An 18,384-nucleotide genomic window follows, 5' to 3' on the forward strand; every position below is an offset into this window, starting at 1 on the left:
TCTGGGAGGGAGTCTCTGCTTAGGGCATCCGCTAGGGAATTGAGCTCCCCTGGAACATGTTGTGATGACAGGAAGATGTTCCGTCTGAGTGCCCATATCCAGATTTTCTGGGCAAGCTTGGACAGATTTGGCGAACGAGTCCCTCCTTGTTTGTTCAGATAGAACATGGCTGTCGTGCTGTCCGTCCGGATCTGCACCGACAAGTTTAGCAGATGGGGCTCGAACGCCCGAAGCGCTCGGAATACTGCCAGAAGCTCCAGCAGGTTGATGTGGTTCTTGGCTACTGAGTGAGACCAGAGACCCTGAGCTGTGTGGTGGAGATGGTGAGCTCCCCACCCAGTCAGGCATGCATCTGTAGTCACCACTGCTTGTACTTCGGGATCGTAAAAGGGTTTTCCCCTTGCGAGATTCTCTCTTGTCCACCAGTGTAAGCTCTGTACGAGTGTTGGCGAAACGACCACTAGATCGTCCCACTGACCACTTGCCTGAGACCACTGTTTCGCCAACCATTCCTGCATGGGACGCATGCGCAGACGCGCGTGGGGGACCAGGTAAATGCATGACGCCATCATGCCCAGTAACCGCATTGCTTTGCGTACCGTTATTTGTTGACCTGACTGATAATGTGGAATCTGCAGTAGTATATTCCGAATTCTCTCTTCCGAAGGGAAGGTCAACCCTTTCTGAGTATCTAGGATTGCTCCTAGGAACTGTTTTGAGGTGCTTGGCACCAGACTTGACTTCTTCTCGTTGATAGAGAAGCCTAATTCGTGGAGGAGGTCGATAGTCCTGTGAATGTTTGACCTGCAAATTCCTGGGGTTTCCCCCGTTATGAGCCAGTCGTCCAGATAAGGGTACACTGGGATTGCCTCCCTGCGTAGGTGTGCAGCTGCCACCGCCAGTACCTTGGTGAATACCCTTGGTGCTGAAGCTATCCCGAAGGGCAGTACCTTGAATTGGTATTGGCGACTGTCTACCTTGAAGCGCAAGTATTTTCTGTGGGCTGGGAGCATGGAAATATGAAAATAAGCATCTTTCATATCCAAGGTTGCCATGTACTCCCCCTTTTTTAGGAGGGGGATTACCTCTTGTAGCGTGGTCATACGGAATTTTTGGGGCTTGACATACTTGTTGGCAGGCCGTAAGTCCAATACTGGGCGCATTGTCAAATCTTTCTTTGGCACAAGGAAGTAAGTTGAATAGATACCCTTGTTTACCTGGTGTCCTGGGACGAGTTCTATCGCGTCCTTTTCTAGCAGAATGGCGATCTCCTCGAGAAGGATCTTCTGATGTTCTAAGGAGTGTATTCTTTGTCGTGGAGGGTGGTTCCGGGGACGCTGCAGTAATTCTATACAATATCCTGTGGACACTGTTGACAGCACCCATCTGTCTGAGGTGATCCCTTCCCAAGCCTGGGTGAAGTTGGAAATGCGTCCCCCTACTGGGGTTGCGTGAGAAGGGACCCTGAACTGAGCGTCACTGCTTTGGTGGAGGCGTGCCCCCTCCCTTGTTGGGGCTGCCTCTGCCTCTTCCACGACCTCTCTTGTTACCCCTGCCGTAACTTTGGGTAGACTGCTGGTTGTTGTTCCATTGTGTACCCTGTCCTTGGGCATAGTTGCCTCTTTGTGAATTTTGGCCGCGTGGGCGACGAAAATTACTGTTCCCCCTCTGGTTAGGGGGTTTGTTGGTAAGCTGGCCAAGGGATTTGAGAGTCTCGTACTCGTCCTTGGCATTCTTAAGTGCGTCTTCGACCGCTTTCCCAAACAATAGATCGGGTTCCACCGGCTTGTCTATTAATGAAGCCTGGGTTTCTGTTTTGAACCCCGACTGCCGTAACCACGCATGTCTCTTGATAACAGTACCTTCTGCTATCAATCTTCCTGCGTTGTCCGCGGCGTCGAAAGTTGCTTTTAATATGCAACCAGACACGGCTCTCCCTTCTGCCGAGATCCGAGCCAACTGGCCCTTTAACGGTTCAGGAGCAGAGGCTATGAGCGCCGCGACCTCTTCCCATTGATGGCAGTTGTAACTTGCCAACATGGTGGTGGAGTTTGCGATCCTTGCTTGGTAGGCGGACGTTGAGGCTACCTTCCTGCCAAACCCGTACAGTCTTTTGCTCTCCTTGTCGGGAGGAGCTTCTGATGACGATAAGGGTGTCCCAGCCCTCTTCCGAGTGTTGGTAACCACTAGGGAGTCTGGTTTAAGATGTCCTCTTATATAAAGAGGGTCAGACTGGGCTGCCCGAAAAAGTTTTTCGACTCTGGGGTTGACGGCTCTGGTGAGGTTAGGATTCACCAGGGATGGATCTATTCTACGTTGGATGGATTTAAGGATAGGGATGGTCTGAGCGACCGGCCTCCTCTCTCCCACCAACTCTTCTGCGAAGTCCCTTTCCTCCTGTACACCGTGGGTGTCGATGTGAAAATGTTCTGCTGCGCGAGCGAGAATTTCATTAAGGAGGGGCTGGTTATCAACTGGCGAGTCGGTAACTGGGGCTTCGCTCTCTACCGGGGAATCTACTCTGTAAATTTCCTGCTCATCTTCTACCTCCTCCAGGTCCTCATCATCCGCATAGTATTCAGTCCCGGTTTGTTCCTCCATTATTGTAAACTCCTGGTCCCCTTCAGGGAAAGGCTGTCCTTGGTATCTGGGGTGTGGAGTAGGGTGTGGAGTAGAGTATGGAGTAGAGTAAGGCTGCACCTCGAAGGGTTCAGGTCTTTCGAACCGGGCCTTTTTACTTAGGGGGATAGGATCAGAGGAGCCTGAGGGTGTGGCCCCTTGAGGGTCATACGAAAGGAAATGTTCTGGGTTTTTGTCATAAAAATCAGCTAAGGAAGACATCCTTGACATGACCCTGTCTATGTCTTCACTGGACCATTCTTTGGAACAGGGTATGACTTTAGTAGGCAACTTAGAGGGCTTATCAAGGGTACCCTTGCTGGATGTTGATGTCCCAGTAGATTTATTTGTGTCTGTCTGCTTAGGGTGGAAGGATGGTCTTACAGGAGTGGAAGGCTGTGCTTTCCGCTGTTTCCCCCCCTCCCCGTGCGTGGAAAAATGTTTTCCCTGCCCCTTGGAGGCCCCAGAGACTTTCGACGCCTGGCGTCGAGGGTCGGGAGAGGTATCTTGTTTCGAGCGTGGGGCCTCGCTGGTGTTAACTGCGGCCTCGGTCTCCTGGAGCGCGGCCTGGGGGTGGAAGTCGTCTTCGTCTTCCGACGATCGAACTTCCGTTAATCTAGGGAGCGAGGCACTCTTGGCAAGAGTGGATGATTGCCTTGCGTCATGAGGCGATCTCGATCGAGAGCGCCCAGAGGACACCGAGTCGGACCGTTCTATCTGTGCCTCTTTCCGAGAAATCGACGTCGTCGAGGTTCGGTTGGGCTTAGTGTGTTTAGTGTGTGTAGGGTGTGTAGCGCTTGCGTCGCCGGGGGTCTTCCCCATAGCCGCCCTGCCGGACAACCTTCCGAGGTTGGGGACCTGCGCTCGGCAGTCTTTCGACGCCGTAATGCCCTCGCCGTCCGAAAGTACGGCGTCGCTGCCATCGCTGAAGGCGCCCTCCGCTGCCATGGCCGCCTGCCTGGCGTGGTGGGCCCAACGCTTTGTCGAACGGTCCTTAAGTGTCTTAGGCTTAAACCTACTACACGCTCTGCAGTTCGCTTCGGGGTGGTCCCTTGGCAAGCAGAGATTGCACGTGGCGTGCCTGTCGACCCAAGGGTATTTGCGGTTGCACTTGGGGCAGAATTGGAAAGGGGTACCCTCCATACGCACCTTGAGGCAGCGGGCTGGTAAGTGTAGGAAATATATAAGGTGTACCTAAATACCAAGAGTGAAGAGTATGTACCACCCCCCACTCTCCCTACTTGCAGGGCCGAGGCCAGCGGCCTACTAGGCCCGGGCCGAGGCCAGCGGCCTTCCGAGGCCCAGATCCGTCGTGCAGCAGCCGACGGTCGATGTCTTCTCCAGCCGTCGTCGAGTGTCGAGGGTCGACGTTGGGGTGGGGAAGGATGTCAATAAATAATTTTAAACTTCAATAATTAGCAAAAGTATGGCTAAGGCCAGGGGACTCCGCAAGATGCTTCCGACCAGTATGGCGGAAAAAAACAATCTGAGGATCCTAGACGCGTGAGGGATCTTGGGTACAGTGGACGTCACACTAGGGATAGTATTACTGGCACGCCTGTGTCGACGCCCATTTTCGAGTTTCGAAAAACAAACTGTAATACTCCGCAGCTTCCACTAGATGTCAGCCTATGCACAGCATGTGATCTAAGCAGATTCAAACTGTTATACATTTCATAAAACATGAATAGCAAATTTCACAACCCTTAGGTCATCCATTACTCCCCTTCCGCCTTTGGCAATTTCTGTTGGACTTGTATTGCTTAGGTTTTAGTTTCTAATGGCATGGGTAATTGTTGTAGGCATTATCTTTTAACAATTTTGCCGCACCAGGTGGTCGGATTTTCCATAAACTTGCATGCTTAAATTAACAGTTACTTGGTTTATTAAAATACCACTTTTGCTGCTTTCTAATAGTTCGGTATTCAAAATTACTAACACTTCTTCCACTCATACGTGAGTGAAACTGTCTGCCTGGAGCATGCAAGCAGACTCACTGCTGTTCACTCCGATCTTCTCCTTCTCATCTCTTCTGCCTGCACCTGAGGGGGCTTTTAAGCCTCCTAGTCTCCCTCAGCTGTGGGTCATTTACATTATTGAATTTACCACTCCTACAGCCTTGTGCCTCTGTATCCGTCTTCCTCATCCCAGTACTTAGCGAATTATGGGACTTGAAGTCCCAAGTAACAACATTAGTTTTACTTATAATTTCTTCACCCTTAACTATACCTCTTATCCCCATAACATTTTCGAAGGAAACGTCATAAGGGTCAGTCATCAGAATTGAGACTATTATTCATAAACTTTCCTCCACTACACTTTTGGGAGTAAGAGGAGCTTTTAGCTGCAGGAGTTTCCCGGGTTTGAGGAAGGATTTCATTTCTCCCCATGCCAATGGATTTTGGATTAGTTTTATCCACATTAAAATATTCCTCTTATGGAATAGACCGAGTATTATGGCCATTATATTCTTTGCCATATGTGAGGTGTCCTCCCTAGAGAAGACCAACATCGCGTCTCACCCCACTGATTCCTCTCATTCCTCTTGGCCCTTCTTCCCAGGTGGATACTCCTGCAGAACACCAAGGTCAGGAAGAGTCTGCCTTTCCCTGGCCACCTGGGAGGTGGAGACTTTAGGAAGGGTTTTAGTGAGGAGCATGTAGGATACATCACATGACCTACTGCATTTCCAGATTTAAAGCAGCTGAATGTGAAGATGCTGGGGATTTGGAAAGGCTTACCTCTCCCTCCAAAACCGTAGGTAGGATTGAAGGGGAGAGCCAATATTTTTCCTGTTCAATCCAAGGAGAAACACTCAGCGCGTTCTCCATCTGTAGCCCAAAAGCTTCAGTTCCCCTTTGCATGAAGGCTCTATATCCCACAGAATGCTCAAAAAGCGATGCCCTCACTGAAAAGGCTTCGGGATTGGTATGTTTTAACATAACAATCATTGTGGGGATCATCCTGCAGGGCCGAATCGAGATCTGAAATATAAGGCAAATCTTCAGTGCCATACCAGGAGTCCATCATATCCTCAGGCTGGCCAATCTCTAAAAATGTCTATGTTCCTGTGTTTTAGGATTCATACTCCCCGATTTAACAGTGCAATTTCCCCTGCTAGTTCTATATGAGGGAGTAAAGGCAAGGCCTTCCCCACTCAAACTCAAGTACAATATCCAATGATTAATGTAAAAATATTTTCCAAGAATGAGATGAAGGAATCTGAGTGACTGGTCTGATCGCCATTTCTTTTTCCTTTAGCTTCTTTTGTCTCTTTTTCCCTCCTTTCAACAAGCTCTTTTTTTCCAGCTCCCTTTTCTCCCCCTTCACCCCCTTTGCCTGGCTTCCAAACCCCCCGCCCCCACATTTCCTTTATGCACTTCTTTCCACACTCTGCTGGGTTTTTAATCTGTCAGCAAAGAACTTCCGCCAACAATGAGGACTGTTGCCGCGATATCAGGGACACCAGTTTGTATCGAGCTAGACGTCGATGGAGGAGCTACTAAATTTAAGAGTGAAGATACTAAAATCCTAGTTCTCAAAGTCACAGCCAACATTGCTAAGTGTTCAGTACTGAAGGTGCAGATCTCAAAAACCGAGACTCTGAATGCGATTACAGCGAGTCTTGACACTGATTAAGTCAACCAGATGGACAGTGTCAAATAAGCAGATGTAACAGCAATCTACCACTGAAGACATTCAATGATGGATGTAGTGGACTCCCTACTGTCAATTTCCTATTCTGGCAGCAAACCAGACATGGTACCAGCTGTGCTATCAGAGCTTAGGGCACTATGCTCACTGATCTTTTAGGGAGGACAGAAGAGCTTATGGTTTGTTTTGCTTCTTTTGCCCACCCTATTTTCCATCCTTTGTTTTTTTGCTGGACCTTGTGTTCTCATGATCCGAATGACTCGCAGCCCTCAACTTTCTGGCCCTGGGACAGAAATTGACAAATGTTGCAGACAGGGATATCTAGATACAGAAAAGTCTATGTGTAACTCTTTGTCGAATACATTTATTTACCCACATTCGGGTCTGGGTTTAAAAATGCTCTCCTGTTTTTTATGACGTCCTTGATAACTAGCTCACCCGCTAGAAGGCTAACAGAAAAGCAAAGGAGAACAGATTTCACTTAAATAAATTAGGTTTATTTGGCGAGTGGTTATCTACCTCAGACTAAAGCTTTCGGGGGCATGGAGGGGAGTAAAACGGGGTTCTCCTTACACTAACATATGTTTAGAAGATGTGGAGTGAGGTGATTGGGGTAGAGTTAGAAGGTGAGCAGGGCTAGTGGCAGTTGCGATGAAACAAGCCGTACTGGCCTTAGAAAAGTGCTTAAACACAATGATGTAGATGTAGTGTTATGGGGAAACCTTTTTTAGCAGTTGGATTCTAAATTCAACTTCGGGAACATTCAAAACAGCATGTAAATCTATACAAGATACAATTCTTTAGATCTTGCACTTATTCTAAGTCCCATCCACATTCATCACTACACTTGTGACGGCACCCAAGAATTCATGAACATGGGCGAAGGAATACCTTGAACCAAAAAGGTTTAGGTCGGCCCGTCTAAACTTTGCATCTACTATTGCACTGAAACTTAAATGTAGGTTTTCAGAAGGCATATAGAGATGCCCATGTTGGCCGTTTCAAATGGGATCAAACGGTGCATACCTCTGGAAAGCCACAGAGTCTTTGCACGACCAAGAAGTACGGATACAATTTAGTGGATTCCACTACTTAACTTCAATGTTAACTGTTTAGGAAACGGCCGAATTCAAAATGGTAGTCTTCTTATTCGGTCCAACTACATCTGGGCCTACATAACATTAAAAAGGTGATCTGAGGGATTCCAAGATGGCGGACAGTAGCGAGTAGACGTGCTGTCCGAGGCTCCCGACCCCAGAGCAGTCACAGAGCGGTCACAGAGCGGTCCACCACCCCGCTAACAGTGAGCAACGTCTGTGTGGAGGGGCAAGGCTCCCGAAGCCTACGGGAGCGAATTGTGCAGAGCTCAGAGGCCGGGGCTCGGAAAGGCAGAGCCCAGAAGCATGGCGGCCCCCGGGCCGGTTTGGAGGCCCAGAGAAGGAGCAGAGTCTGCGCGCCCGCCTGACGGCTGCCGAGGGATGCCGGGGCTGGAGAGGGGGGGGCCGGCCGGCCCCCGGTGGAAGGAGCTTGCCTGCGGAGCCAACGGGAGGCGACCGCACGGGAGCGGCGCCCCGTGGAGGCTTGCGGGCGGCGGGCCGGGTTCGGTGCGGCCCGGCGGCCGAAAACCTGCCCCACCAGGGGAGGTGGTGGAGGGGGCGCCGCCGCAAGAGTTGATTGCCGGTGGCCTTGCGGCCTAGGGTGGGCTCCTCCCCCCCCGAAGGTCAGAGGAGGAGGAGCGGGAGCAGCCCGTGACACCGGCGAACAGCGGCCAAGGAGTGGGGCTGCCTGGAGCCCCGGCGGTGAGCGGGGGTTGCAGCGGCACAGGGACAGGCGGGCCCCTAGACGTCCAGCAGCAGAGGAAACAGAGCGGGAGGCGTAAGCTGCTCCGACTGCCCCCCTTCCTTTTTTTTTTTTGATGTGGTGGCCCATGAAGTGGCGGTAATTGTGGCCCGGGAGAGCTCAGCTTCCCCCAGGGAGTCCAGTGGGCTGAGGCCACCCCCTATGCCTCAGTGACGGTATCAGTACATGACCCTATAGTCTTTGCATGGGAGAGCAGTATTTTGTTGTGATCCCTGGTGTGTGCCTGCACCCGGGAGGGGTGCCATCTGGGGCTATATCACCGATCCCTACTGCTTCCAGCATCTGAAGATTGAAGATCACTGGCGCTGGGCCCCTTCCGTGGTTTCCTGGCCTCCGGGTGTGGATATCCCTCTGAAATACTTTTGAGGTGCAGAGGCCTGGTGGCGACTGGACACGCCTGGTGGGGGGGATTACCCCGGAGAGACGCGGGCAAACCAAGCACAAGGAGGAGCCACCCCCACACGCGGCAGGTCACACTCCGGACAGTGGCTACACGCCACAGGGGGAAGAGTGGGAAGGTGTTGCAGCGCCTAGGGGAGTCACAGGGCACCCTTCGCTCCTTGTGGTCGGTGCAGAACATGGGTGAGGGCTCGGATGGAGGCGCTGAGGACTCGGAAGGGGGGAGAGCGGTGGTGGGGGCACAGCAGGAGCTGTCCCCGGCAGCTAGACAGGATGTACTGAGCGAGATTCAAATGCTTCATGCCAATTTGGCTAAGACATTCCAAGATCAGTTTCAGTTGGAGGGCAGATCTCAATGAGGCACTCGGGGAGATCAAGCGGGACTTACGGCAACTGGGGGAGAGGACTGACCTCCTGGAAAGGGGTCTCCAGGAAATAGACAATGACACCACAGCCAATAGTGAGGCTATACAGCGCCTTGATGTTGCGACCCAGAATCTTGAGATCCAAATGGAGGATCTCGAAAACAGGTTGCGAAGAATCAATATTAGGGTGAAGCAATTACCGGAGTCAGTCTCGGACAGGGACTTGAAACGGGAGGTTCAGGCTATCTTCGCGAACATTTTAGGAAGAGGACCCAGATGCCATCGAATTAGATCGAGTCCATAGGGTCGGAAGGCGCGCCAAGGGGCCCACCTCGAGACCGAGAGATGTGCTAGCTGCTTTTGCTAGATACGCGCAAAAGGAGGCTGTTTTCCAGGCTGCGCGGAAACAGAAACCAATAGTGTATAAAGAGCAGCAGAGAGCTCCATTTCAAGATCTGGCAAACATCACCCTAGTAAAGAGGAGACTGATGGCGCCGATATTGAAGGTGTTGAAGGGACGCGGCGTTAGCTATAAGTGGACATTTCCATTCAGCCTCGTCTTTGATTGGGAAGGCTCGCAGAAACGGATAACGTCTGTCCAGGAGGGGTCTGCTCTGCTGCGGATCGACCTCGAGGAGGATCCCTCGAGTAGTGCTCGGCGAGCCGGAGACGACAGGCCAAGGCAGAGGCCGTGGGAATGGTCCACAGTGGGAGATAAGAAGAGGAAGGACACGAGAGGGAACAGCGGCTCCCTGAGGGAAGGGGGAGGGAGTGGGGCGGAGGGAGGTAATGGCAGCAAGGAGAGTACCTGAGTTGGGGTTTTGATATGCAAGGCGTGGTGGACCCTAAAGGTTGGTAGAGGAGTTTGGGGAAGGGGAAGCAACATCTTGGGATCAGTAAGGGCAATGTGGCCCGGTAGGGGGAAGGGGGAGGAGCAGAAGGGGCTTTTGCTCCGGCTTGGAGGATTGGGGGGTGGAGAGGGAGGGTGGGACAAACTGAGGGGTAGGGGGGGTGCGGGCAGGGGGTAATTCCCACAGTTGGGGTTTCAGGGTGGCGGGAGGGGGGGGAGGGATGGGGTGTCGCCAATGGAGAGGAACAGAGCCCTAGATGGAGCGGAATAGAAAGGAAGGGGGCGGGGATCAGGGGAGGAGTTCGGTATCTCTCCCAGGAGGTGGAGGGGAGGCGCGGTAAGGTTAACATGGAGGTATGGCTGGCAAGCTGTTCCTTTACACAGCTTTCAAGTGGTTGACGCATAACGTGAGACGACTGAACTCCCCCCTCAAGCGTACTAAGCTGGAGCTGTTTACTAAGTCCCAAAGGCCAGACGTGCTGGCGCTGCAGGCAACGCACTTATTAAAACGAGACCAAGGTCGCTTGCGCCTGAGGGGCTTCCCATTGATATTGTTTGCACCGGGCCCTACTAAAAAGGGGGGGGTCGCCCTGGCTTTTGGGAAGGGAGTTAACTTTCGATCCCGTGATATCCTCAGGGATAAAAATGGAAGATACATCATGGTGAGAGGGGAGATATTGGGATCCCAGTATACTATAGCCTCGGTGTATGCCCCCAATGTGGGCCAAGACCAATTCCTGCGGGATACTTTGGGCACCCTAGAGAATTTCGCTAGGGGACAGGTGATAGTGATGGGAGATTTTAACCTTGCCTGGGACAGGAAGTGGGACAGGTCCCGATATGACAGGGAACGGGGTGGCGCCATTGCATCTCCTCAGCTGAGAGGGAAATGGGAGGTGGCCGGGCTGCACGATGCATGGGGTGCAATACGGGGTGAGGAAGAGGGATTTACTTTTCTGTCAGATGTCCATAAAACACAGTCCCACATTGATTACATCTGGATCTCGGCTAGTTTGGTGGGGCAGGTGGAGGATGTGGAGGTGGGCCCCTTAGGGATAGCGGACCACAAAGTGGTGCAACTGAACATGCGGCTCGGGAGGCGTAGGCCAGGGGTGTGGACTTGGAGGTTCCCAGAGGGGCTCCTGAGGGATCAGGTATTACGAGAGGAGCTAGGGGACAGAATCCGGGATTTCTTCGAGAGGAATAACAGTTGGGACACTAGTCAGAGTGTGAGGTGGGATGCCTTTAAAGCGACCTTGAGGGGGGAAATCATTGCTATGAAAGTGGAGAGAAGTAGATTGCTGAGAAGCCTGGAAACTCAGCTAGAAAATGAGGTCGAAGCGGCCAGGGCGCGCGTGCAGGAGACCCCAACTAGGAAGACCCATAGGAAATACAGGTTGGCGGAGGGCCAGCTGGGGATCTTGCGCACTAAAAAAGCGGAAGAGGCTATGCTCAGGCAAAAATTTTACGGCAAGGCCAATAAGGCAGACTCACTCCTGGCTCGCCTCCTGAGGGGACAAAGGGAGCAGAAGATTATAACGGCAATTAAAGATGCGGGAGGACAGAGGCTTACCCAGGCTGAAGAGATAAAGGGGAGGTTGGTAGAATTCTACGGGGCGCTGTACTCCTCACAGAGCCCGCGTACCCAGCCACAGAGAGAGTTTCTGGAGGGCCTCCCCCTCCCGAGATTATCCAAAGAGGAAGGCGAAGATTTAGGCCGACCAATTACAGAGGATGAGGTTAGGGCCATAATAGCGACGCTTCCCCTCGGCAAGGCTCCTGGGCCTGATGGCTACCCGGCCTCCTTCTACAGGGCTTTCTCCCACCTCCTGGACCGCACCTAAGGCAACTGTTTAATACGTTTGGTGAGGAGGGCGATATCACCCCCTCGATGGAGGAGGCAAACATTTCTCTCATTCACAAGGTGGTGAAGGACCCAGAGGAATGTACCTCGTACCGACCAATCGCCCTTATAAATACGGAGGCAAAAATCTTCACCAAGATCCTGGCGAAGCACCTGGAAAGGCATCTACCTTTCTTGGTCGATCAGGACCAGTCAGGCTTTGTCGTGGGGAGGCAGACTGCTGACAATATCAGGTGGGTGGCTCACCTGGTGGAGAAATCGGGCAAGACGTCCACTCCGGTGGTACTTTTGGCATTCGACGGCGAAAAAGCGTTCGACCGGGTGGAGTGGTCGTTCTTATTTCAGGTGATGGAAAGGATGGGCCTGGGGACGGGATTTATACGAATGATCTCAGCTAACTATAAGAAACCCACCTCGCGGATCCTAGTCAATGGGGAGGTGTCCCAGCCGTTCAGATTGGGGCGGGGGACAAAGCAGGGCTGCCCCCTTTCTCCTTTACTCTACGCAATATATCTGGAGCCATTGCTTGTGGCTATTCGTGAGGCGGAGGAGATTCAGGGAATACCTTTCGGGGGGAGGCAGCATAAAGTGGTGGCTTTCGCCGATGACATGTTGCTCACCCTCACAAACCCCAAGGTTTCCATTAGAGCGAGTATAGAACTCCTGACCAGATTCGGCGAACTATCGGGATTGCGGGTCAATTTTTTTTAAAATCAGAGCTTACAAATCTGTCCCTAGGGAAACAGGAGGCGGAAGAGACACAGGCGACCTCCCCATTTAAATGGAGCCCTACCGGGCTGCGTTACCTGGGAGTTAGGATTACACCATCATTGGCGGGTTGGTGTGAGGCTAACTATGAGCCCCTGCTGTCGGATATTAAGAAAGATTTAAGAAGATGGGGCGCTCTGCAATTGTCCTGGTTGGGGAGGGGTGCAGTCCTCAAAATGCTGGTGCTTCCTCGAGTATTGTATCTATTCCAGGCTGTTCTCCTTCCAGTCCCGGAAAGTTTTTTCAAGAGACTAGATAAGGTGGTCAAAGAGTTTGTCTGGGAGGGAAAGAAGCCGCGCTTGTCTAGGCGGCTGTTAGTGGCTGTTATCATGAAGCTGCTCAACTATGGGTGATCAGAGAGTGGTTTTCGGACACCTATCTTAAACACTGGGTAAAAATGGATAGGGCTGTAGTTCAGCATCATTTGGGGGAGGTATTGTGGCTCCCGCGAAGATTGAGGCCATCACATTTATATTTAAGTGAGATTACGAAGGGAGTGGTAGATAACTGGGACAGGGCGGTGGAGAAGCGGGGGATCACGACCTTTCCGTCCCCATTCACCCCTATCTTTAATAACGGGGACTTCACACCGGGGTTGGAGCAAGGGGCGTTTGCACAATGGGAGAAGGGGGGCTGCAGAATGCTGAGGGATATGTTTAGTGGTGATAGGGTGAAAACGTTCGAGGAATGTAAGCAGGAATTTGGGGTGAGAGAACGGGAGAGGCATCGTTACTTCTAGATTAGGCACTAGGTAATGTCTGGGGAAATAAGGAAGGCTGCGACACGGGGCCTCACGCAATTTGAGCGATTTCTTACCACTCATGAGGGTTGATCTCGGATCTGTATAGACAACTAGAGCAGGCAGGCCCAATAACTACTTGGGCGTATATGAGGAGCTAGCAACATCCAGGGCTCGGCATGGCACAGGGGGACTGGGTGAGGCTCTGGAAGTTGATCCCAAGGGTGGCGAGGGGGACCCAACTGCAAGAGGCGTGGTATAAATATTTGTATGGCTGGCACTATACTCCGGCTCGCTAGCACGCAATGTACCCAGAGTCCGTGGCGAAATGTTGGAGGGGATGTGGGGAAAGGGGTTCAGTGGCCCACATATGGTGGGACTGTCCCGTCGTCAGGCCTTTCTGGAGCGGGGTAGGACAGGCCCTACCCCAGACACTGGGGGAGGGGGCCAATCAAGACCCGCGGGAGATTCTCCTAGGGAAAAGGGGTGTGGGGGGGGCGAGAAAGAAGGGAAGGGTAGAACCAAGGCAAAAGTTATCTTCATGTTGGCCGCGATGACCCTCATCGCTCAGAAGTGGAAGAGCCCTACGATCCCGACGGAGCAAGACTGGTTGAGGAAAATGTGGGACATAGTTTCGATTGGAATGGGCATCGTATGCAGTAAATAACAGACTGGAAAACTTCCCGCTAGATTGGGGAGAGACTCTGGCATACCTCAAAGGGGACTTCAGGGAGCAATGGTGCCCTCAGAGGCTTAAGCTTTTGGACATTTATGGATAATCTGTGGCGGGGGTTAGGGTTGAGTGGGGGAATCCATTGGCGATATGGGGGGGGAGCGGGATTTGTTTAGTGGGTTGTTGCTTATGAATTGTGTTCATTTCTGTGTTTCTTTTCTCTTGTTATTGATTATGCTGATGAAAAAAAAAATGAAAAAAAGAAAAGAAAAAAAAAGGTGATCCGAGAATAGTAGCCCCTTATTGTGTGCATCCAGGATGTACATGACCTTTCTGCATCCAAAGCACAGTTAGGGGAGAACAAATACTGGGAATGGCTTGATTGATCACAATCTCATAACTTTAGGGATAAATTAAGGGTGGGTCCACAGAAAAAAAACAAATCCTTGTGGAATTACAGTTGAAAGGTACTCAGTTGAGCAAGCATGCAGTTCACAGATCTGTCAAGCCAAAATGGACCCCATTACCCACAAAAAGGGCTATTTTTCCAAATTAACCAATGCTTATCAACAGAAAGTTAAAGGCCCCAAAAACAGCCAAGTCCAACACAGCAAGTGAAGGCTTCTACCAGAAGACATAGCGAGACACCCATCAAAGTGTCTCTTGCTCATGAAGTTTCCTAAAGAAACATTCAAAATCCAAATTCCTATAGACTGCTATGGCAGAAAGGTAAAACCAGCAGGAGCCCAGACTGCTTTATCTGGCAAGGCTAGAGTTGAAGGAAAGGATGCGATTGTGGCCGACATCCATGAGGTTGCTCCCCATATTCAACGACAAATGGCAAAAAAAAATAATAAATAGTCCCTTTACTTTTGTATTGCTTGTCAGTGGAATCTATCCTCACTGCTTTGAAGAAGTTGATCTTGTCCTGTGTTGAGCCCAAATAACCACATTAAGTCCTGCACAGGCCAACTCTGATTATTGGGAGGTGTGGAATATCAGGCCTGCTCAATGAAACAGCATAGCCACCCTAAGATGATGGCATAGAGGAGGGCATCTCAACTTGTTAAGCAGGAAAGAGAATCACAACATGTTGGGCCAGTAAAGGACTGCTGGAATCTAGAAGCAGTGGAGCATGTACTTACATTTATTTAAATCACTGTTGAGTAGAGGGGAAAACATATGCGACATACTGCTTCTGGTAAAAAGTCACATCCCTAGTAAATTCTCTCCTTTGAGGTACAGGAGTAGGATAGCACCAAAACATCTCCTATAGGACCTGCATGTTAATTTGAGAGACAGGCGAATATGCATCCGTACCCATCTTTAACTTTGTCTTGGAGAGCCCAATCCCACAACTTCAACATCAGGGTGGGTCCTCGTTCTGTAACCTGATCTAATAAGTTGTAGGGCCATGTTTTCATTGGATACCCCCACAGTGCAGTTCCTAACATGTAGAAGAAAAGTCCAAACAGTCAGGAAAATCACCTTGAGCTCCAGGATGTTGCTAGGATTGACATGATCTACAATTGACCAAAAATCATGGACCATTGAGGGCCCCGCGGTTATTAGCTAAACAGAGGCTGTGATGTGGCTGTGATTACATGCGCATAATAACTTCCTATGAAATATTAGTTCACAGACTGAAACGTCAATTCAGCACATGATTTAATATGGTCTCCATTTTCAAGTGATACCACTTCAATGAACACAAACCATTAATACCAGGAAAAGCAAACCTTAATTTAGGACATCGTCACCAGGAAAGCCAATTTTTAGAACTATTTACCTTTCTTCAATTTTATTCTTGTCCATTAGAGGCTGTTTAATCCACTGGTTCAGCAACCTCTGCCCTTGAGGTGTTTTGCACTTATTTAGCAGTCCAGCTAAAGACTGCGTGCCACTGGTATCTTCAACAGAACCCTTAAACATTAAAAAGACAGATCATTAATGGTTCCTAGGATGTTAAAAATACACCACAAAAAGGTAAACATTCCACAATCTGACAAAATTGACGTTTCACTACCAAACAAATAGATTAAATTCGCCATTCGGTAAATCGAAATATTAAAGTAAGAACATTTTTTTTCAAAAGGACTGGCAACAATCTATAAAAACGTGAAGTCCACAAACGTTGGGAATGCCATACTCCTAAGTACTGGCACACCTTCAAATCAACCATTTCCCTGATGCACACAAAGTCCTTCATACTAAAATGAAGCCTCAACTCGCTGCACTACTACCGCACATAAACTCAAAAGTATAGCATGGTTGAAAGCTACTGGATACCGAACACAAATGTTGTAAAGCAGTTCTAGTGTGAAGTAAAGTGTAATTTAAAATTGGACTGGATTTGTATTCTGGAAACAGTTGATTTGGGCCGAGTATACTTCAACACCGCCATGAACAGCGTTTGTAGACGTCGCTGTTCTTAAGATTTTGGACTGTCCCTAAACGTGGGCATTCCCAACATTGTAGAGTTCACCTCCTTATGGGTTGCAACCTTAACTGTACAAAAGGTTTTCGTTCACCGATTTGACATTGTATATGTGTGCATGTTCTTCGCATATTCTCCAGGCTTAAGAACATCATGTTATTGTATAAACGTATTGGGTTGTGTTTCCAATCAAATAGTCTGTACTTTCGAACATTCAGAGCATATTGTATGTGCATATTGTGGCTGCTTTTATTTAGAGTACATTTTATGCTTACCGTTGTGTTTATTTAAGCTATGAAAATCACAATGCAAAAGAAAGAAACACGTTTTCCTTAAGTTTCACAATAAAAAAGTTTAGCAAATGTGGGTTTAGGTGTGGCCACGTGTCATGTAACCATGCCGAATCTGCACTCAGGTTAGGAGTGCATTGCTTCGGACCAACTGCAGAGGTCTGAATTATAGTTACATTTTGTGGATGTTTACAAACAAATCTTTTTGATGGAATGGACCACACTGAAATACCCCAATAATAACAACAACAAAAACAACAGGTAAGAGATAAGTGTGTGCCAAAATCTACGGCAACATTTTCGAGATGTGTCTCAAAGTCTGGTGGCATTTTGCTCCACGGAAAACCGATTGTAAAACACACATTTGCAGTATTTTTTGTTTTTGATAAACACCCAAGAAAGCATAAACAAAATGACTAGCAATGCAGCTCCTAGCAAAAGATGATTGAAACAGCTAAGCACTACAGCCTGTGATAGTCATGCATTCTCACAACCGGAGTGGCATAACCAGAAAATCCAGTGCTTACATATCAACATTTCTAGGCACTGTGTACATGTAGAATGCTGCATACATTAAGACTTTTAGGCTCTATATACTAAACTGTTAATACCATGCTTTCGATACATACACATGTATTGCAACATACCTTCAAATCCTTTATTACAGTGCATCTATAATGGCTTGTTCACATAGCATTGGGCCTATAACATAGTAATACGAGGAGGGTACTATTTCTCCACTATCTGGAAGGTACCCGCATAAGACTACACATTGCCTCATTTTAAGAGCTGGGTGGTATTCCAGTGAATTTACTGAAGGAATACAGCTAAAGTGAATTGCTCCAACCACTTGGTCCCAGAGATTTAGTGCAGGATTACAAGTGGTGGTAGGGCGGTGTAAATCCCCATTTTTGAAGTTCACAGGACTCCATAAGGATTTCGGAGAAGAACTGCAGATGGTAATTCTGACAATATTTGGCAGTAGGAAGGACAATTTTTACCTCCAACTTGGAAGTAAGCTTACCTGCCTACCACCAAACTCTTAGTTCTAGAAACTAACGGGCAAAAGCCAGCAAAGAGGGCGCCTAGAGAAGGCTGGATAGAAGAGTGGTTGGCTGGTGGGCTTGAGGAGGAGAAGACAGTCTAGTCACATGACCAAGGTCACTTTTCTGAGCCTAGTGGAAGACCACCGCAAGGTAGGAGAAAATAAAACAAGCCCTTAAGTAGTCACTGTTCAGCAGGAAAGACCATAGTCTTTACTAGGACTTGGCAATATATTTTAAAAATCGAAATCGGATGAGACAATATCGTTAAAGATATACACATAGATATAGATTATTACATATACTACCAAATTTTATTTACATTTTGATATTTATACAGCTGTATGTATTCTCAAACAGGAAGAGGAACCCTGCATTTGCACTTTATTTTGACCAAGGTCTACTAAATAAAAGGTGTTTGCGACATCTCGCATGTAGTTGGCAGTTTACAACTGAGCATTTAACCCACAAAAAAAATAGCGAGATATATATCGTATAGCACCATTCAGCCCAAATATATTGAGATACAACTTTTGGTCCATATTACTCAGCCCTAGTCTTTACCAATATCTTTTAGGAGTATGGCGAAGTAGATTGTCAGTGACTGCCGAGAGGTCAAGGAGAACTAGGAGGCTAGGATGGCCCATCATCAAGGATGATAAGGGCATCATCAACACTTTGATGGTAACCGTTTCTGTGCTGCATCTAGGTCCGAAGCAGATTGGTAAGACTGAAGGTTATTCGTTTCAATGTGCTAGAGGATTTGTGTGGCTACTAATTTCTCAAAGATCTTCCCAAGGAAGGGAAGCTGGGTGGATGGGGT

General features: G+C 49.2%; 1 protein-coding gene across 1 annotated transcript in view; it reads right to left on the minus strand.

Moving 5' to 3' along the window:
- Positions 1-18,384, minus strand: part of MSH2 (mutS homolog 2) — a 1,146,446-nt gene that overhangs the window by 887,603 nt on the left and 240,459 nt on the right. Inside the window, exon 6 of the mRNA XM_069608417.1 lies at positions 15,581-15,714. Within this exon, the coding sequence (XP_069464518.1) occupies positions 15,581-15,714 (134 nt within the window). The remainder of the gene's footprint in view (positions 1-15,580; positions 15,715-18,384) is intronic.

This window comes from Ambystoma mexicanum, chromosome 4q (assembly GCF_040938575.1).
Source record: "Ambystoma mexicanum isolate Mex_15411 chromosome 4q, UKY_AmexF1_1, whole genome shotgun sequence".
Taxonomy (NCBI): Eukaryota; Metazoa; Chordata; class Amphibia; order Caudata; family Ambystomatidae; genus Ambystoma; species Ambystoma mexicanum.